Here is a 21,662-nt window from a genome sequence, read left to right on the forward strand (position 1 = left end):
CCCTTAATGAAGTGACTATAAGAAATAAGCACTAACAATCCAATGCACTTTCATATGAAATAGACAGTACACCAGTGTAGATGCTCAGATATAATAAAGAACTAAAAGCCTTCATTCACAGAATGATGTGGTATATAAGTTTATCAAAGTTAACTAACCCCCACTGCTGTTCTTTTCAGATATATTTTCCCTTAAAAGTCCCACTTCATGCCACATTGTTGATTTCACGTGCTCCTGAAAAGGTTTTCTCACCTGTGTAATGAAAATAAAACAGACTTTCATGTCTACTGTTCTGTTTCTGATTATCAGATACCTTGGTGATACTACAGTTAGGAGAGAGTATACAATATAGAGACACAGAAGTGTAAATGAGGAACACAGCTTGTAAGACAAAGTACATAGAAACCTTTAATGAAATAAACTTACAAAATACAATGGCCTTAATACATTTGACACACCTGTACAAAACTAGTCCTATAAGGGAGGACAGTCTCTAGGAATTGGTGGTGACGTGGACGTAGGAAATGCTGACACGGTGTTCATGGTGTGCCATTGGCTATTATTAGACACAATTTGTGAACACATCCGGACAGTGCATGGAGCAACAGAGTGAAACTATTTACAAATACTGTAGGATGCTGTTCTCAGCAGACTGTGGAGGTCGATGCCCGTCTTCAGACAGGTGTCTGGTGGATCTGAAACACTTGCTCATGGTGCCACGTTTCCTTGTGATAGTGACCTTGTCATCTCTGTATGAACAAAATAGGTCTTAAGCTCTCCTTTTCCTTTCACATTTATGATTCCGCGGCAAGTGCACATGTACCCAAGTGCTTGCAAGACATTGCTTGTCTCCTCCGTGACCTGAAACAAAGCATAGAACATTGAGATTCGCACATGAGACTGACTCACCATAAGACATCTAGAAATAACACTGCTCCTATTAAAACAATCTTCAGATTATGGTGCTCAGTAACTAACAATAAAAATAGGATTTGAATGCCATTTTAAGCAACTGCGAACCTCTATTCAGTGCTGTATCTGTCGCAAATCAAGGAAAAATATTCTATTAGCCCTTTGTGGAAATTGACAACTGGAAGCTTTTTTTGGCTAACGTTCTCTACGTCTCTTTAGAATATCTATTACTGCAGACAAACTGCTCTTCAAGGTCAACTGTGAGCCCAATGTCTGTCCTTTACCAGCTCAACTCCTCTCATATTCACTTAACTACAATTGTGCAGTGTGATCACGATGGCACATAAAGCTGTCCAGGGTAATTGTACACATTAGTTTGAAGAACGTTTGGAATGCAGGTCAATGTATGCCTGCACAGTCTTTTGTAGTAAACAGTTAGAGAACCCTCAAAGGCTTATTTCTTATAGAGGCAAGCAACCTATGTCGAGGTGTCTGCCGTGAACATTTTCTTTATTTTTTTTCTGTCTCCATTTTTCTACTTTTCATGTGTCTATGTAACCACAGAAGCAGAAGCACATTCTCAAAAGTATCAATTTGTAAAATGTCCGATTGCAAAACCTCTCCAGGATCTGGTTTGTGATCCTCCAAATTCAAAATTGTAGTTAATCTCCAGATGACACAGCTGCCCTCTCTACCCAGGTTGTGTCACATGTCAATCTATAGCTTTCTCATTAGAGGAATTATCTTATTGAGTTCAAAGAATGAGGAAAGAATGGTCTAATCTTTCTAACCAATAGAAGTATGTTCCGTGCACTGATCCTTATTCTTAATTAGTGAAACCTACACTCTATAATTCACCCACGGATTCTGTATCCTATCACAGATGTAGCAAACCCTACCATGAAGCACGCTGCTATGCATGGAGGAGGTTCTGACATTTTGCGTCAGCGGGTTGAGTGATTTCCAGTAACTAGTTGATCTTGTAGGGCTACCTCAGTCTACCTGACAAGGATTATATAATGCAGAGCATAGGGAGTCCTTTGCTATTTGTAACTGAATATAAATTTGACAAGGAGGATATACTTAGACCCTCATAAAAATGGATACTCTCACTTCCTCTTAGAAGTACATGCTGAACATTACAAACTTGCTTTTATGATCACCTATATCATTAAGTGATGTTACAGGTAAAAGTTAAGCTCTAATGACAGACAAAGATGAGCCAAACCGATACACACACTAGTAAGTCATCACTTTTGCACTTTAATTTATGTATTCAAATAAAATGAATTGAAGTGAATTAAGGTGTCAATTAACTTGCTGCATGTATATTTGAGGCAGGATTTTTTTCCCATTCCCCGTGATGGATTTGGTCCAATCCACAAAGAATTCAAAATATAGAATATAGTTGCTGGACTGTTGGAGAATACTGCCCGATCAGTGCTGAAGGCACATCCATTAACAAGGAGGGAAAAGTTACACTTTATTCATCTATAAAGTGTTAACTGGCAAGAGAAAAGACAGAACTTAGGGGCTCATTGTAATGGCGTAACGATCGCCACTGTCGAGCCGGCGGTGGCGACCGTTACACCATCGTAAAACGAAATACCACCCCCCCCGCCATATTACAATGGTGGTGGGTATCGCGCGGCGGATGGAAAGTCCGTCCGCCGCTTATCCGCCGGCAGACAATAGTTACGATTGCCTGCCGAGTGGAGCAGGGGCTGCAATACGGTGGTGGTGCCTAACAGGCAAGGCCAGCCATATTAGGATGTTGATTTTTAGGGCCTTTCCATGGCGACGATGCCGCCATGGAAAGGCTGGCGGGGATTGACTTTGGGGGCCTGTTGCGGGGTGCACTTGGGGGGTACCTATGGTACCCCCCAACAAGTGGCAGCTACCGTGTGGTGCCTGCCATGTGACGCCGCAATGTTAAAATGCGGAATGCAGAATAAGACAGCCATGGTGGCGGTCGCATCCTAATTCGCGGTGCGGGACCACCGTATGTCTGGTGGCCGGTCCCAACACCGCGCACATGGCGGGCGGACTCAGGTCCGCCCGCCATCCTAATTGGCCCCTAAACTCATTTAAGAACAGGAGACTGGAATTGTTTTAGATGTTAAACATCTGATGCAAATAAATAAACATGTTTCTGATTCTTGCAGGCACTGCTAACCCATCTAGAAAACACCAAAACTTAGGGCATTTGACTGTAATGTTGTTATGGAGACTTGAGGGAGAGGGTGGAGAACTATTACTAAATTAAAAAAACCTTGCTGCTGCTCCAGTCACAATCACGGGCCTACTGTACTATTCCCATCAGCCAGGCTTGTGCGTTTTGTGATGTAGTCATCATTTTACAACCCCCGGTCATTGGCTAAAAATGCAGAATGGAGGTCCGAGATGGAAGTATTCAACGGACAGTATTCCACCATCTATCCATTAACATTGTTTTTAAAGCAGTTTGTATACATTAAAGAGGCAGGTGTTACATTTAAAAAAAGCTGTCAACAGAATTCCTAAAGAGGGAGCAGCGTCTGAGTGACAGCATTCCCTTGGCGAATCAGATACCACCCCCCTATGAATTGTCAGTATCTGATTCAAAGGTTTTGCAACTGCAATTCCCTTCACAAAACTTTGGGCCACATGTACAAAGCAATTTTGCATGCGGAAATGGGTTTGCGACCCGTTTGCTCATGCAAAATCACTGTGGGACATGTACAAAGCCTATTTAGCGAGTCACAAATTATTTATGACTCGCTAAATAGGTTTTGCAATTCGCTATTAGGAAGGGGCATTCCCATAGCAGCCCAGGTTAACACCAGAACTTGGGCTGCTATGGGAATTCACAAGGGCCTATTATCAAGCCCATTATCGCCGCTTTAGTGGCAGTTTCCTGCAGATAAAGCGGCGATAATTTTGTCGCCTGTTCTTGATAATATGACCCCACATTTTAAGCTGTCGTAAGTGATTAACGTTACTGATATAAGAATGAAAATGACTGACTGGAGCAATGCCTAGAATTATATGCACATTATACATTTAATACAGACAGAGCCTGGTTTAAAATCATGACCCGTAAATCCAAGGAAAAAGTAGATGTGATACAAATACCAAGAGGTTCTAGACCTTATTTTAAAAACTTAAAAAGCTGAAACAATTTGTTTAGCATAATAACATTCAATAGTAAACCTGTCTGAAATACCTGTATTTTGCCCAAGACACCTGTGCTGTCCATCCTGCTTGCAACATTTACTGTATTGCCCCAAATATCATATTGGGGTTTCTGTGCTCCAATCACCCCAGCGATGACAGGCCCATGGTTAATACCTAAAGAACGATATAAATTATTGATATTTTTGATCCACAAGATGAAGGAACACATTTCTTGTTATAAGGGTAGAACGAGAGTACGTTACTTCTTCAAAGGCAAGACACAAAAAGAATCATACTGTGGAGACTTAGGTGATTAGGGTTTTCTATTCACATGCACGCTTTAAAAAAAAAGTAAAATTACATATGTTAACTTGACCACCACTCAGCTTAAGTTAAAAATAAGGCAAAACGTTTACAAAGTGAATTAAATGTAAATGTGTTTGTATTTATATAGCGCCTTCTACCCAGAGGTCTCGTAGCGCTGTATTCATACCGCTGTGGAACCCTTCCTGGCTTTCCTGTGAGATGTCCACTCCTGGGCCTCCTCAAGGTGAAGCCAGACATCCAAGCGCTGCTGGGGCCGTTGTGGAGATTAAGCAAGCTATTGCCCAGAGTCACAGAGTGAGACCCATGATTAGACTAGGCACCGAGGCGAGAATTATCAGGTCCGGGGAGATTGAGTCCAAGAGCCGCCGAGGCAGGAATTGAACCCTGGTCCCGGGTCAGACCTCTGCATCAGGGTCTGCCACTCTAACCATTGAGCCCCACTTCTCCACTAAACACTAAGGTTCCTTAACCCCTTAACTGCTGAACGTTTTCCCTTGGTGCTAAGTGCTTTTTTAAAACATTTTGTGGCAGTTTATTGTTAAGCCTTCATAATGTTCTTCCACAGCATGTATCCACAACAAATTTGCAAATTTTTTACCCACTTACTGGGATTGTCTAGGAACCCAAGGTTTGTGATTTCTCATGGACGGGGCTGAGAAAATAGCATTAATATGGCAAAATATCAGATTTTTAAAATAAATGGCATACAGTGCTGTGCAAGAAATTATGGATCATATTCAAAATAAACTGGTAGAGCATGGTGTTACTCCAAAATTGGGAACACTGCACTCTGACAGTTTTAAACGCAGGGATGCACTAAAGAAGCTGCCTAGCGCCAGCACAGGCACCCTTGCGCTATTTTGCTAGGGTGCCTATGCTGCAGGCGTGATTGTTTAAGTGCAAGAAGGGCCACCTTCCTGCACATAAACAATCTTAACAGGCGATTTTCTCTATCCATGTGTGCTGCAGAATGCAGGACACAGGGAAAGAGCTATATATGAGGCAAAATCCTCGTATCACCTGTTTAAGACCAGGTATTTCCCAGTCTTAATATTGGTGTTTCTCTAATAAAAGAGAGAGGGACCCCAAAACCAAAGGGATAGGGTTCCACAATTGACGTTAGTCAGAAAGAAATTCCCTTTGGGCAGATAAACACTAGTACATAAGTACTCACAGACATACAGAAAAGCTACTAAACAACCCACATATCGCACGGAAGCAATGTAAACAGGTGAAAATTACTGTATATGTGAAAACACTCTGAAAATAATTCAAATTATTAAAACAATTTATTAAAGATACATTACATCAAGTAAAAACTGAAGATTGGGAAACACATAAAGACGGTACAATAATCAATAAAAACAACATTCAAGTAAAAAAGGAGTATACAGGGAGAAAGGATAAAAATCAAACAGAAAACATTAGTTTTGAATTTCTCCTTGATTTATATTCCCAGATTTGCTCCTTAGGCGTCGACGCGTTTCGACGGTGCATTCAATTTAATCCGCCTTCATCAGGACAGTATATAAATAATGTTTCCCAAATAATTTCTCAAACGAGAGATAAGTCTAGAAATGTATTATAAGGGGTATTCAGCCTCCTTATCGTCAAGTAGAGATATTCGTCCAGCGAATACTTTTCTCTATATATTCAAACACTATTAAAAATTAGTTGCATTAGGCGTAAATACGTCTTTTTAAAGTCATGGTGATCTCCAGCAAAATGACTGGAAGAAACAATTAAAAAGCTAGTCCGTAAGCACGCAGTAATGATATGTTCTATTCCGACTTCCGTGTCTTAGTCAAGCATTTTTATAAGTTGATCTTATCATGGGTTCAGGGAGTTGTAGTCCAAAGATACCCGCTATACGAGGAAATCCCTCTTTGTAAGCCCTTAAGCGTCTTGGACCCGGACGTTCTGCGTGCTTCTCTTCGTCTTCCCGGCTGGAAGACGAAGAGAAGCACGCAGAACGTCCGGGTCCAAGACGCTTAAGGGCTTACAAAGAGGGATTTCCTCGTATAGCGGGTATCTTTGGACTACAACTCCCTGAACCCATGATAAGATCAACTTATAAAAATGCTTGACTAAGACACGGAAGTCGGAATAGAACATATCATTACTGCGTGCTTACGGACTAGCTTTTTAATTGTTTCTTCCAGTCATTTTGCTGGAGATCACCATGACTTTAAAAAGACGTATTTAAGCCTAATGCAACTAATTTTTATTAGTGTTTGAATATATAGAGAAAAGTATTCGCTGGACGAATATTTCTACTTGACGATAAGGAGGCTGAATACCCCTTATAATACATTTCTAGACTTATCTCTCGTTTGAGAAATTATTTGGGAAACATTATTTATATACTGTCCTGATGAAGGCGGATTAAATTGAATGCACCGCCGAAACGCGTCAACGCCTAAGGAGCAAATCTGGGAATATAAATCAAGGAGAAATTCAAAACTAATGTTTTCTGTTTGATTTTTATCCTTTCTCCCTGTATACTCCTTTTTTACTTGAATGTTGTTTTTATTGATTATTGTACCGTCTTTATGTGTTTCCCAATCTTCAGTTTTTACTTGATGTAATGTATCTTTAATAAATTGTTTTAATAATTTGAATTATTTTCAGAGTGTTTTCACATATACAGTAATTTTCACCTGTTTACATTGCTTCCGTGCGATATGTGGGTTGTTTAGTAGCTTTTCTGTATGTCTGTGAGTACTTATGTACTAGTGTTTATCTGCCCAAAGGGAATTTCTTTCTGACTAACGTTAATATTGGCGTTGCCTAATACCTTGCAAATATGGGCCAGTGGCATTGCACGCCGCTTTCATGCTAAGTGCTGCTGCTTAACACGGCCTTGCAAATAAGGCGACAGAGTTAACAACACCAGAACGTCAAAAGAAGTGGCGTTCTGGTGGCGTTAACTCCTTGTGAACATGCCCCTATGTGTTTTTATTTTTAACATGTGCATCAAGTATTGGTTTACAGTGGTAAGATTGCTTTATCTCAAAGTTTTAGAAAATAAAATTCACCACAGTTTTTGCACTTTTTCATTTGTTTGTCAATATTTTGAGGTTTCTTTCTACTCATAAACAGCAGGGAAAGAGGTATTGAAAGCACAGGTAAAATCAGACAATATTCAGAAAACCTCATGTAGTTTTTTGTGCAGATTTTTCAAGTTTTTCCAAAAGGAATTGAATTTAAAAATAGTGAAACTAAGTATGAAAAAGAGAAATAGCTAACAGACGTTCATGTGTAAGTTTTTACAATGAAGGCTGATCTATAAAAGTAACGTTGTTACGTCCGTCAGACTATTACTGTCAAAGAGAGGACTAGTGATTGCTTTTTGTCCAAAAATGTGTGATTCCCAGAGTCATTCTCCGAGAAATGGCTTACTATATTTCCTAGTGTACCAATCTTGCACCAAGTCATAAGGAAAAGTTGAATGAATACAGTAGGAGTGTGAAAAACAGCTATGCATTTTTCAAATGCTATCAAGTTTCCAAGTTAATGGATAGGGTTTTATGTGCTAATTTCGGATTATCTTAAATGCCAGTTGAGTTTTAATTTATTTTTCAAAATGCTTTTTTGTGTACATTGAATTACAACTAAATTAAAAATGTAGAGGAATTCAGGGGCTAATTTATGAGAGGCTTGCGCCACCAGAGCATCACTTTTTCTGATTCTCCGGCAGGGCAAACCTATGAACCATATCCATGGGGTCATGTAATGCCACTTTGCGTGGGTTTGCATGACCTCATAGATATGGAATTAGGCAACAAGTGCAAGTCATTGTGTTGCCGTACTCTGCCAGGGAGGCATTCCATGAGAATTGCGGTGAGTTGTCCCATGCAACACTCATGCATTTTTTAAGGTGCCCCAGGTTTACTTAATCGTAAACTTGGGACAGCACCAAAACCTTATGCCTCCCCAGAGCAAGCGAAAAAAAGACAAATATCGTTATTTATCCTCATTGGTTCCTCTTTCCATGTGTGATGCATTCTGTAGCACACATAGAAAGAGGAAAACTCCCCTAGGAATTGTTTTGTGAGGGAAGGTGATCATCCTTCACAAAAACCATACTGTATGCATTGTAGACACCCTTGCCCCATGGTGCAAGGGGGCCTGCACTGGCACTAGGAGGCTAATTTTGCACCAGTGAAGGGGTAAAGGACGGGAATGCACCCTATTTCTTAAATACAATGCATTCCTGCCCTTTCACATTGGTGTAGGGCAGTGCAGCAAGAAGACTTTCAGTGCCACCCTATGTCAATTCCCCATAAAATAGGCCCCCCGTTGCTAAGAACAAATGCCCTAGAATTCCGCAATCCCACATCTCTTCAATAACAATAAACCACATTGATGTGGGCAGACCTATCTCACACAATAAAAAGGCCCACAAATACGCCAAGTGATGAGAGGAAATTAAGTTTGGATAAGCTGATCTTGTGTAAATTTTTTTAGCATGTTGCATTTGTGCATGTGGTTGGCCTGCACCCAAAATTGTCAGCCATCCTTAGACATTTATGCAAAGTATAGTCGTAGGGCTGTTTAAGATGGAGAGGCTTGCACTTGATCCCATCACAGTTTATTATCCAGAAAGATTTACAGAAGTAAAGTTATTCTTTATAAACACATTTCTGTGATGGAATGTTGGGTAAATTGTGTGAAACAGCAATACTCCAACCACCCAGATTTTTCGCAGTTCTTTCAATAAAAAGTGTCCCATTTGTGGGTGGCCTGTTGCTCATGACAGGAAAAGTTCACAAATGCTTTATGTGACAACATGAATTTTAATTTGACTTTACATTGATTCTGGCAATGTCCAAAGCTATCGTATTTGGGCCTGGAATTAGATGAAAACCAAGAGGAAACTTACCAACCTCAGACATGTCTGAAAACTAGACATCCAGGGCACACCATGGTGGTGTGAACAGCAAAGGATTCCATTATATTTATTTGCCAGAATGTCCTACAGATGAAAATCTTTAGTGAAATTGCAGAATTACGTATTTTTCCTTACATTTCTGTGATGGAAAGTGTCAGAATCTGTAGGAAACAAAACACCTATTTGCCAGTGATTCCATAGCCCTTCCAATAAAAACAGTACCTCACTTATGTGAATGGGCCTATAACCCTGGAATAGTAAAGGCCCTAAAATGAACTGTTAAAATGTCAATAACTTTACTTTGAATGTACATTCTTTGGTTGTTTAAATTTCTTCACGTTTTTAGATATAAATGTGCCATATGCATTTTAATAAGTGGATATGTTCCATGTCGATATCCAAGTTCTAATTGAATACTTTGAGATACATAGTGGGTTATTTGCCAAAATACAATTATTATGCACATTTCTGTTGCTATCCTCATATAGTTACTAAGCCTGGTAGGAGTTCAGTGCAAAAAAATGTGTTATATAAATGATGTTCGCAATGATTTTCAGTGCCAGATGCTTGTCCGCACTGTGAAATTATCGCAAATGGCACCAGGCACAGCACCAGCAGGCGCTGCTTTTTTACTGCTGCTCGAGTAGAGTTTTACTCGAGCGGCAGCTTTCTGAAAGCAGACAGCTTCTCAACGCGAGTGTTAGAAATGGGGTTCTCTAGTTGGCCCTGGCTGGGGCTAATGTCCAAATAGGGACTCTTCTTCCTAAGTCAGGGCAAGTGGGCTACCCCACTCAACAACCCCTGCTCAACCCTGTGGTAACGTAGCAGAAGCAGTTAGCCCTATCTCAGAGGCAGTATGTGAAGTATTTATGACCATGTACAACAAGGCAGTAACAACACCACAAAAGGACACAACTCAGGAAGTTATAGACAAATAATGTCTTTATCTAACAGTTTAACTCAAAACTCTCAAAGTGTTTCATCAAGCTACAATGCACGTAAACTAGTAGGGACTCAAAAAGGCAATAACGTATTCACTAGAATGTGAAAATGTCTGAGTTCAAGGCCGGGGTCTACACGATTCGTTGCGCACCAGATACCTGCCGTTGAAAGGGGACACAGCACACAGCTTCTCAAAGAAGCGGAGGCGGTGACAGGCAGACTCCCAGCGACCACAAGTCTTAACTGCAGAGGTCCACAGCGTGCACCCACAATGATTCGGGTATTCAGGGACAGGCGGGCTCTCAGCGGCAGCAGCACGCGGCTGTGGTGGCCCGGGCTGTTGGTGGCGATGACTCTCCCCTTGCAGCTCGGTGGTGGGCTCACAGCGGCAGCAGCTCTCTCTTAGCTCCGGTGGCCCACGAGACGATAGCGACAATCCTCAACAATGGTGAACAAGCAGCGGGCACTCTGTGGCAGCAGCAGCTCTCTCTTAGCTCTGGTGGCCCGCGGGACAATCCGCAATGACGCAAAGGGATAGAAGTGCGGGCACTCAGCGGAAGCAGCTCTCCCTTAGCTGCAACGGCCTTCAGGACAAATCTCAATGGGGCAAGGTTAGCAAAGGTGTGGGCACTCAGCGGCAGCAGCTCTCACTTAGCTGAGACGGCCCAGGGGACAAATCACAATGAGGCAAAGTTAGCAAAGGTGCGGGCACTCAGCGGCAGCAGCTCTCTCTTAGCTGTGGCGGCCCACAGGAAGAAGGGTGATGCCAAGTTGGCCAAGGTGCAGGCACTCACCTGCGGCAGCTCTGTGTTAGCTGCAGCAGCCCACAGGACGAATCACGGTGATACAACGTTGGCAAGGGTGCGGGCACTCAGCAGCAGCAGATCTCTCTTAGCTGCAGCAGCCCACACGGATTCAGCAAGGGTTTCAAAGTTTCAAATTCAGGCAGGCTCTCAGCAGCTGCAGCTCTCTCTCAGCGGCAGCGGGCCACACAGATTAAGCGAAAGTTTCAAAGGTTCCAATTCAGGCGGGCTCTCAGCGGCAGCAGCTCTCTCTTAGCTGCAGCGGCCCTCAAAGATTCAGGTGGCCTCTCAGCAGCAGCAGCTCTCTTTTAGTTGCAGTGGCCCACACAGGTTCAACAAAAGTTTGGAAGGTTCCAATTCAGGCGGGCTCTCAGCGGCAGCAGCTCTCTCTTAGCTGCAGCGGCCCTCAAAGATTCAGGTGGCCTCTCAGCAGCAGCAGCTCTCTCTTAGCTGCAGCGGCCCACACAGATTCAGCGAAAGTTTTAAAGGTTCAGTACTCAGTCCTCAAAGTAGAACTAGAGGCTCCATATTACACGACGGAGGCCTCACCTGCAAGCAGAATTCCACGGACAGGAATTCTGACGGCTGACTGGGTGAAGTCTAATGTCCCTGAGACTTCTGCAGGAGACACTCTCAATGCAGGCCCTCAGGTAGTTTCTTCGGCAAGCTTAGTGAAAGTTTCAAAGTCCTTTCCTCTGTTCACTTGGACAGAGTTTCATCTTGACATTCATAAGGAACACACCTGGACAAAGTTCCAGCGCAGCGTTTTATACCTTAAAAAAGTAATTGTTCTCTAAAGTCACAAATCACTGGGTCTAGTCAGAACCAGTTCGGTGGGGTCGGGGAGCACTTGGTTTACGAGGCAACATCCTGCCCTTTCAGAATGAGGGAGTCTGCTATCAGACACCCAGTGGGAGGGGGAGCTATCATTCACCTTGCCAGGCACAGCCCTGCGTGGATCAAAGAGTCACCCTTCCCCATGCCCTGAATACCGATCTCTCTCTCAAGCCAGGTCTGACCCAGATGGCCCTGCTGCTTCAAAACCAGACCGCCAATTCACATACTTGCTAAGCCTACAGTGATGCTTAGACAAAAAACTACCGCGTTTTGAAAAAAGGCATTTCCAAACATAGGATATCTATACAGTCCTCACTAAAAGATGGCTCTCAATGTCCTGAGCATAAACATATCAAACTCGAAGTTCCTATCAGGTTCCTCGGGTTAGATAGGATGATAGAAGGTAATCCTCAACTGGCCCATTTTGGCCTATGAGAACGGATCGTTTCACAGTAGCGACAGAGAGCATATAAATCCAGCCAACATAACAGAGAGGAAGAGAAAAGGGGGAGGGGGATGCACACCAATGATGCCCTTTCTAACATGCATCCCCTCTATCTGAAATGTGGGGAGAACTAACCATCCGCTTGGGAGTTCTCATCACTGAGGCGGAAAAATCTGGACAGATCGTCAGCATTGGCGTGTTCATTACCAGGGCGGTGTTCCACGGTGAAATCCATACCCTGTAGGGCAATGGACCCCCTCAACAACTTGGGATTCTCGCCTCTCCACTGCATCAACCATCTAAGGGGCCTGTGATCTGTCTGAACCCGGAAGTGAGTCCCAAACAGGTATGGTCTCAGCTTCTTCAGCGTCCAGACCACAGCAAATGCCTCAAGCTCAATTGCACTCCACCTCTGTTCCCGGGTAAGTAACCTCTTGCTTAGGAAGGCTACCGGTTGGTCTAGTCCCTCCTCATTGATCTGTGACAGAACAGCCCCTATACCATGCTCAGAGGCATCTGTCTGGACAGCAAATTCCTTTGAAAAGTCAGGCGCTGAAGCACAGGTATGGTGCACATGGCAGTCTTCAGGGCGTCAAAAGCTTTCTGACAGGTGTCAGTCCAGTTAACCTTCTTTGGCTGTTTTTTAGAAGTCAGCTCAGTCAAGGGTGCAACAATGTTGCCATATCCCTTGACATACCTCCTATAGTACCCTGTGAGTCCTAAGAAAGCCCTCACCTGCGTCTGAGTCTTGGGGGTTACCACACCAGGATAGTTTCAACTTTGGGCTGAAGGGGTGCCACCTGGCCGCTCCCCACCTGGTGCCCAAAATATACTGCAGAACCCTGCCCAATCTGGCAATTACTGCTTCTGATTGTGGGGCCTGCCTTCTGCAGTGCCATCAACACCCCCCAGAGGTGGCACAGGTGGGCCTCCAAAGAGGAGCTAAACACCGCGATGTCATCCAGGTAGGCGGCACTGAAGTCTTCCAGCCCAACCAACACCCTGTTGACCAACCTCTGAAAGGTGGCCGGGGCATTTTTCATTCCAAAGGGCATCACCCGAACTAGTAGTGCCCATTGGGGTATTGAGAATGCTGACCTCTCCTTTGCTCCCTCAGTAAAGGCGATCCGCCAATACCCAGACTTCAAATCAAATGTGCTGAGGTATTTGGCAGCCCCTAATTGATCTACGAGCTCATCAGCTCTCGGGATGGGGTGCGTGTCCTTCTTCGTGATGGAATTGAGGTCCCAATAGTCCACACATAACCGAAGTTCTGGGGTGGCACCAGGAGCTGCAGCTGTTGGGACCAGGACCACTGGGCTGGACCACGGGCTGCTAGAGGACTCAATCACCCCAAGAGCAAACATCTTGGTAACCTCATCCTTAATGTAGGCCCTTACTTGGTTAGTCACTCTGTAAGGCTTGTGCTTATTGGGAGGACTGTTCCGGTTTCCACGTCATGGACACACCAATCGGTGACAGTGGACACCAGGGAGGACAGATCACTGAATTGTCCCAACAGTTGGCAACAATCACCCTGCTGCTCAGGAGTCAGTGTGATGGAGAGGACCACCCCCTTTACTGACCCATTTTGCTCCCCTGCACACAGGTCAGGAAGGGGCTCGCTCTCCTCCTCCATCCCAGCATCTGTGGCCAACAGCATGCCCACTTCAGACCTCTCAAAATGGGGCTTCAGGCGATTAACATGCAGGAACCGCAAGGGTTCCTGGGAGAATGCAAGTCCACCATGTAGGTAACATGACTCTTGCACTCCACCACCTCAAAGGGGCCAGTCCACCTATTCTGGAGCGCACAGGGCTCCACTAGGGCCATGACCCAAACCTTTTGTCCAGTCTGTAACTCAATCAAAGTGGCATTCTGATCGTGCCAGCGTTTCATCACTTCCTGGCTGGCTTCCAGGCTTGCCTCAGCAAGTTTCCTGAAACACCGAGTCTGATTTCTGAAGGCCAGCATATAACTGAACACATCCTGGGGAGGTTTCCTGGGAGATTGCTCCCAGCCTTCCTTGACCAGACACAGAGGCTCATGTACCGGGTAACCAAAGGGGCTGAACCCTAAGGACTTCTGTGGCACCTCGCGGTAAGCAAACAACAGGCATGGCAAGAGGACATCCCACTTACGCCTCATGGGCTCACCTAGGCCCATAATCATGCCCTTCAGGGTCCGGTTGAATCTCTCAACTAGCCCATTCCCCTGGGGGTGGTATGAATTGGTGAACTTATACGTTACCCCATACTCCTCCAACAGAGACTTCATGTGTTTGGAGATTACATTAGTCTCCCAATCGGACACCACCTCTCTGGGGAATGCCACCCAGGAGAAAATCCCCATCAGTGCCCATACAACCATGGGGGCCGTCACTGTCTTGAGCGGGGTAGCCTCAGGGTACCTGGTGGCATGGTCCACCAAGACCAGGATGAACCTGTTGCCCATGGCTGTCTTGGGATCCAGAGGCCCCACAATATCAATGTCCACTCTCTCGAATGGGCTGTAGGGGGGCCTTAATCTTCCCCCCACTCTTCCCACTTGCCTGCAAGTCTCACACGTCCTGCAGTGAGCATCTGATCTCCTGCGCATCTGGGGCCAATAGAAGTGGGTGACCAGCCTCTCAAAGGTCTTGGTCTGCCCCTGCTGTCTGGCCAATGGCACATCATGAGCCAACCCCAGTAGGAAGGTCCTGAAGAGCTGGGGTACCACCAGCTTGGGGGGCTGACCCAGGCTCAGCAACCTTAGGCTTGCTTTAAAGGAGGTCATTCTCCCAATAGTTCCAATGTGACCCTGTCTGATCACCTGCCGCCTGGGCGGCGGCCTGTCGCCGTACCACCTCAAGAGATGGGCATGTTCTCTGCTGCTCACAAAATTCCTCCCTGGAGGGCCCCCCTTCCTGCTGCCAATGGGTCAGCTCTGGTAGGCCCCCAGTTCAGCCACTTGTTCACCTGTAGGTCTCAGGGCATGCCCCTCAGGGTCTGCTCCCCCCGGGACCATGGAACCATGGGGGCTGGATTCCCGTGCACCATACCCCTTCTCTTTAAGGTAGGGGCCTGGGCGATAATTTCAGGCTCCAGGCCCTCCCAACACTTTTCTGAGCCATCATGGACCGAGTGGTTGCACACGCCCACTTAGGCAGGCCCAACATTTCTAAATGAGACTTTCTCTCCACTGTAGCACACAAGAGTTTTTTAGATCATTGCCCAACAGACAGTGTACAGTCATGGCGGATCTCACAGCCACTTAAAGAGTTCCTGAGATCCCCCTACTCAAAGGGAAGCTGAGCCACCTCACACTGGCTCTCTGAGTTGTTGGCTGACACTACAGAGCAGAATGCATGGGGGACAACCTGCTCTTTGGACACCAACCTGGAGCTGACAGCAGTTACACTAGCTCCCGTGTCCCTGGGAGCCCTCACCCTATGGCCATTGATGGTCACCGACTGCCAGTACTTTTTAGTGTTATTAGGCAGTGTGGGGTTAGGGACCTTCTCAAAGTCTCCTAGTGAGATAAGGGTTAACTCTCCTGGATCCCACCCACCTTGGACCTCCATCTCCTCCCCCCCAGGGCTACACTGTTAATCTGGCGGGGTGGTGCACGCGGGAATGCATAGGGGACAGTGGGGATCATATTACCGGTGGCCCACTTGACCACGCTTGAAACAAGTGAGTGGCCCCCTGTTAACAGGCCTACCTGTCGGGGACACTGGTTTCTTCTCCGGGGGAGACTGAGACACCATTATTTGGCTCCCTGGGGAATTTCTCTTGGGCCCTCTTTGGAACTCCCTCAGCTTACTATTGTCCCTCCCATTTGTCAGCTGGTGACCCTGCCCAACTCTGGCGGAGTCTCCCACAAAACCTCTACGGACCTGTGTGCTCACCAAGAGGTCCACCTCCTCAGCAAGCTTCCTCAAAAGTTTCCACCTTTTACCCAGCAATCCATTGCCCTGCAAAAATAAGACTCATATTCAACCCATGAGGCACCCTCTAACTTCGTACAGGTTCTAAACCACTGCCTGTACATGTCTAGGGTCAAACCATAATGGGTCATCAAAGCTTCTTTCATATGGGCATACACCATCCTGCTCTCTTCAGGCAGGTCCAACAGGAATATCCCTACCATCACTCACCAAGCATCCCCACAACCCCGCTCCCCAATCCTTCTCAGGGACCCGGTGGGACACCATTGCTATCTCATATGCGGCAAACCATTGTCGAATATCCTCACTCTTGTGAAAATTCTTAATGATATCTTTAGGAATATAAACTCTACTCTCAGGAGTTACCAAAGGTATGCTGCCACCAGAGGGGGAGACCAGGACACTCCTCGCCCCGATCTCTATCTCCCTCAACATTCTCTCATGCTCCATTTTCATTTTCTCAAGTTCAATTGACAATCGATTCTTCTCAATGTCTAAATGCTTACTCTCAAGGTCTTTCTGACCTTCCAATTTGGCCATCTCTAAACTTTGCCTCCTATCTCTCTCTCTGTGCTTGAGCATGCTCTTCCTCAACTCCAGCAGACTCTCTAGCTTCCCACCAGGACTTCAGCGCCTTCTGGTACTCCTCCTTCCTCGAGAGACCTATTACAGGGACGGCAAATTGCTTACAAAATGATTTCAGCTGTCTGGCAGTATACGTATCTAATCTTTCCTGCTCAAAGGTGAGATCCTCCGAAGCATTGGAGGTTGGCCTTCCCATATTAGCAGTACTCATGGCTGCGATCAACAATTTAATCCTAGAACAACAAACCACACAATAAAAAAAAATTGTGGCTGCGCTTTGGTCTACACTCACCAGTGGTGTCTACCAGTTATTATACGTGGATCATAAATGCAAGTCCTGCTCCTCACTGCTGACCGCCAATGTTAGAAATGGGAGTCTCTAGTTGGCACTGGCTGGCACCAATGTCCAAATAGGGACCCTTCTTCCTAAGTCAGGGCAAGTGGGCTACCCCCTTCAACAACCCCTGCTTAACCCTGTGGTAACGTAGCACGAGCAATTAGGCCTATCTCAGAGGCAGTGTGTGAAGCATTTATGACCATGTACAACAAGGCAGTAACAACACCACTAAAGGGCACAACTCAGGCATAGAAAAATAGTACCTTTATCTAACAGTTTAACTCAAAACTCTCAAAGCATTTCAACAAGCTACAATGCACGTAAACTAGTAGGGACTCAAAAAGGCAATAACGTATTTACTAGAACGTGGAAATGACTGAGTTCAAGGCTGGTGACTACGCAACCTGTTGCACACCAGATACCTGCAGTTAAAAGGGGACACAGCACGGAGCTACTCGAAGAAGGGGAGATGGTGACAGGTGGACTCCCTATGACCACAAGTCTTGGCTGCAGAGGTCTGCAGCGTGCACCCACACTGATTTGGATACTCGGGGACAGGCGGTCTCTCAGGGGCAGCAGCACGCAGTTGCGGTGGCCCGGGCTGGTGGTGGCGATGACTCTCGTATTGCAGCTCTCTGGTGGGCTCACAGCGGCAGCAGCTCTCTCTTAGCTGCAGCGGCCCCCGAGATAATAGCGAAAATCCCTGACAATGGTGAACAAGCTGCGGGCACTCCGCGGCAGTAGCTGCAGTGGCCCACGGGACAATCCACAATGATGCAAAGGGACAAAAGTGCAGGCTCTCAGAGGCAGCAGGTCTTCTTTAGCTGCGACAGCCCGCAGGACAAATCTCAATGGAGCAAGGTTAGCAAAGGTGCGGGCACTCAGCGGCAGCAGCTCTCACTTAGCTGTGACGGCCCAGGGGATAAATCACAATGAGGCAAAGTTAGCAAAGGTGCAGGCACTCAGCGGCAGCAAATCTCTCTTAGCTTCGGTGGCCCACAGGACGAAGGGTGATGCAAAGTTGGCAAAGGTGCGGGCACTCAGTGGCAGCAGCTCTCTCTTCGCTGCGGCGGCCCTCCGGATGAAGGTTGATGCCAACTTGGCCAAGGTGCAGGCAGTCAGCAGCAGCAGCTCTCTTTTAGCTGCGGAGGCCCACAGGATGAAGGGTGATGCCATGTTGGCCAAGATGTGGGCACTCAGCGGCAGAAGCTCTCTTTTAGCTGCAGCGGCCCATAGGACGAATCACGGTAATACAACGTTGGCAAGGGTGCGGGCACTCAGCGGAGGCAGCTCTCTCTTAGCTGCAGCATCCCACTCGGAATCAGCGAGGGTTTCAAAGGTTCAAAATTTAGGCGGGCTCTCAGCGGAGGCAGCTCTCTCTCAGCGGCAGCGGCCCACACAGATTCAGCGAAAGTTTCAAAGGATCTAATTCAGGTGGGCTCTCAGCGGTGGTAGCTCTCTCTTAGCTGCAGCGGCCCACACAGATTCAGGCGAGCTCTCAGCTGCGGCACCTCTCTCAGCTGCAACGTCCCACACAGGTTCAGTGGAAGTTTAGAAGGTTCAAATTTAGGAGGACTCTCAGAGGCGGCAGCTCTCTCTCAGCTGCAGCGGCCCACGCAGATTCAGCGACAGTTCCAAAGGTTCAGATTCAGGCGGGCTCTCAGTCATGCCAGCTCTCAGCTGCAGCGGCCCACACAGGTTCAGTGGAAGTTTAGAAGGTTCAAATTCAGGAGGACTCTCAGAGGTGGCAGCTCTCTCTTAGCTGCAGCGGCCCACACAGACTCGCAGTGGAACTAGAGGCCCTGGATTACTCGACGGAGGTCTCACCTGCAAGCAGAATTCCTTGCACAGGAATTCCAACGGCTGACAGGGTGAAGTCTCATGCCCCTGAGACTTCTGCAGGAGGCGCTCTCGATTCAGGCCCTTCGGTAGTTTCTTCGGCAAGCTTGGTGAAAGTTTCAAAGTCCTTTCCTCTGTTCACTCGGACAGAGTTTCGTCTTGACATCCAGAAGGAACACACCTGGACAAAGTTCCAGTGCAGCGTTTTATACCTGAAAAGTCTTTGTTCTCTAAAGTCACAAATCACTCAAGTCCAGTCAGAATGAGTTTGGTGGGGTCGGGAGTATTTGGTTTACAAGGCAACATCCTGCCCTTTCAGAATGAGGGGGTCTGCTACCAGACACCCAGTGGGAGGGGGAGCCATCATTCACCTTGCCAGGCATGGCCTTGCGCGGATCAAAGAGTCTTACCTCACCATGCCCTGAATACCGATTTCTCTCTCCAGCCAGGTCTGACCCAGCTGGCCCTGCTGCTTCAAAACCAGATGGCTAATACACATACTCGTCAAGCCTACAGTAACGCTTAGACAAGAAACTACCGCGTTTTCAGAAGAAGCATTTCCAAACATGGGATATATGTACGGTCCTTACTAAAAGATGTCTCTCAATGTCCTGAGCATTATATTAATATATTAAACTCGAAAGTTCCGATCAGGTTCCTGGGGTTAGGTAGGATGATAGAAGGTAATCCTCAACCAACCCATGCTGACCTATGAGAACGGATTGTTTCACAGTAGCGACAGTGACATGGAGGGTAACGGACTATTAGAACATGCTACACAGATATAGGCATTATGGTTATCATAAATCATACAGTCATCTTTACACAGGGAGCATTCGCGGTGTGGCTCTGATTAGCAGTGGCCCGGCGCCCAGAGCATCTAAATCCAGCCAACATAACAAAGAGGAAGAGAAAAGAGGAAGGGGGACCAATGCCAATGATGCCAGGTCTGACAGCGAGCATTAGTGACCATTCGCAATGAGAAATCTGACCACCCGTGTGGAGAAATCTCGCTGGGCGGTTGATTTTCCACGCTCACGATCGCCAACTTGATGTTGAAGTTGACTATCGCAAATGAGGATAAATCTCGCTGTGAGGTTAATTTTCCTCGCTTGCGCTCGCCAACTTGACATTGACAAATGCAAGCTAAACTCAGAATCTGGAAAATTCCACAAACCCCACGAGCAGAGCGGAGTTCACTGCCCAGTCTTACTTGATATGTCACTGCAGTGCCAAAAATGCAACAACGTTTCACAGAAATGACTCATGGTACTTATATGTAGAAAATGTATTAATGGATTTCTGAAGCAAGTCATTATTAACTGCATTACGTCCTTAATTTGCTTTAGAAAGAACATGGATTAGAATACAGTAGAGGAGCAGCAGCTGATTCAGCAGTACAATGAAGAATGGAGAGAGAGATTCATAACATTAAAAACCAAGGTTAATTTGACTGGAGGCTCCCCATAGCCAATTTTTTTCTCAGTGCCTTTTGCAAACTATGTGACTATGAGGTCAACACACTGACAGTAAAACAATATCAGCATTTCATTGTAATTAAAACTAAATTGGAAGTATAGAGCCTAATCTAGAGTGGAGGCATGCACTCAGCTGCCCTGTTGGACTACTTCTTGCCATATGTCTATAACGGACTGGCAAGGATCGCTGTGCTTTGAAAGGAGACACCGCCATGGCACTGTAAGGGTGCAGCACGATTGCCATGTTTGAAAAAAAAACTCTTAAGCATTGTTGGTTTTTGAAAAAATACTAATGGCCCTGATACCATGGAAGGCTTCTCTCAGAACGTGGGGTTCATTTTTTATTTTTTATGTTCAGGACTGCTAGACTTTTGCTAGTGGTCTGAAGAGGAACATAATTATGTCTGAATGTTTGTTCGCAAAAGGGGGTGCAGGCTTTTGAGTTACTAAGAATGATGATCCAAACTCCATCAGGCAATTGGTCTAAGGGTTCTACTGTGGGACTATTGCCTGCAGAAACATGGCTGTTCATCTGACTCTAAATACAGTAGACGGATGGTCAGTTTGGTGAAGAGGTACTCCACCATGATTGTGATGGAGTGTCATGTCCGCCAAACTCTAAAAAGGCCAGTAGTATTGTCCTTTTGAAGATTTTTATACTATATTCAGTAACTTTCTAATTGTACAAATGTCAAGGCAATGCATGGGGAGAAATACAGTACCAAGATGCAAATGACCTTCATGGGAGAAGCACCTGGATTACTGTTCAGAAAACACTTCCCACCACATGAAACCCAGCCTTATTCCACCTCTGACTGTTTGGCAGAACGCCGCTGGCGATGTGGAGTATCTTATAGAACAGCCCATTATTGTCCAAAAGTCTTGCTGGACATCATTTATATTGAGGTATCCTTTTATGATGACTATATTTTGTTAAACAACTTTTTGGGGTATTTTTGAAATAATTTATCCATGTAATAATGTGTATCAGAAATTCTTTCATTTTTTTTCTCAGGAGTGTCATGCTAACATTTTCTTCAAATATCAGCGGTATCATTGTTTTTTTTGTCAATGACCAGACTTTTATCTTACCTTTGAAAACTTTCAGTGGTTCACAGTGAATGCAGAGTCCCAAACCAATGGTTATCTGCAGATGTTCATTAACAGGGCCCAAGCAAA

At 45.7% G+C, this 21,662-nt stretch overlaps 1 protein-coding gene across 1 annotated transcript in view; it reads right to left on the bottom strand.

Moving 5' to 3' along the window:
* Positions 1–382: 382 nt before the first annotated feature.
* Positions 383–21,662, bottom strand: part of ADCY2 (adenylate cyclase 2) — a 3,890,318-nt gene continuing 3,869,038 nt past the window's right edge. The window contains exons 24-25 of the mRNA XM_086965279.1: positions 4,118–4,242; positions 383–861 (exon numbers count right to left, since the gene is read on the bottom strand). Coding sequence (XP_086821405.1) covers positions 709–861; positions 4,118–4,242 — 278 coding nt within the window. The 3' untranslated portion in view covers positions 383–708. The remainder of the gene's footprint in view (positions 862–4,117; positions 4,243–21,662) is intronic.

Source organism: Lissotriton vulgaris, chromosome 4_1 (genome assembly GCF_964263255.1).
Source record: "Lissotriton vulgaris chromosome 4_1, aLisVul1.2, whole genome shotgun sequence".
In the NCBI taxonomy this organism is placed as follows: domain Eukaryota; kingdom Metazoa; phylum Chordata; class Amphibia; order Caudata; family Salamandridae; genus Lissotriton; species Lissotriton vulgaris.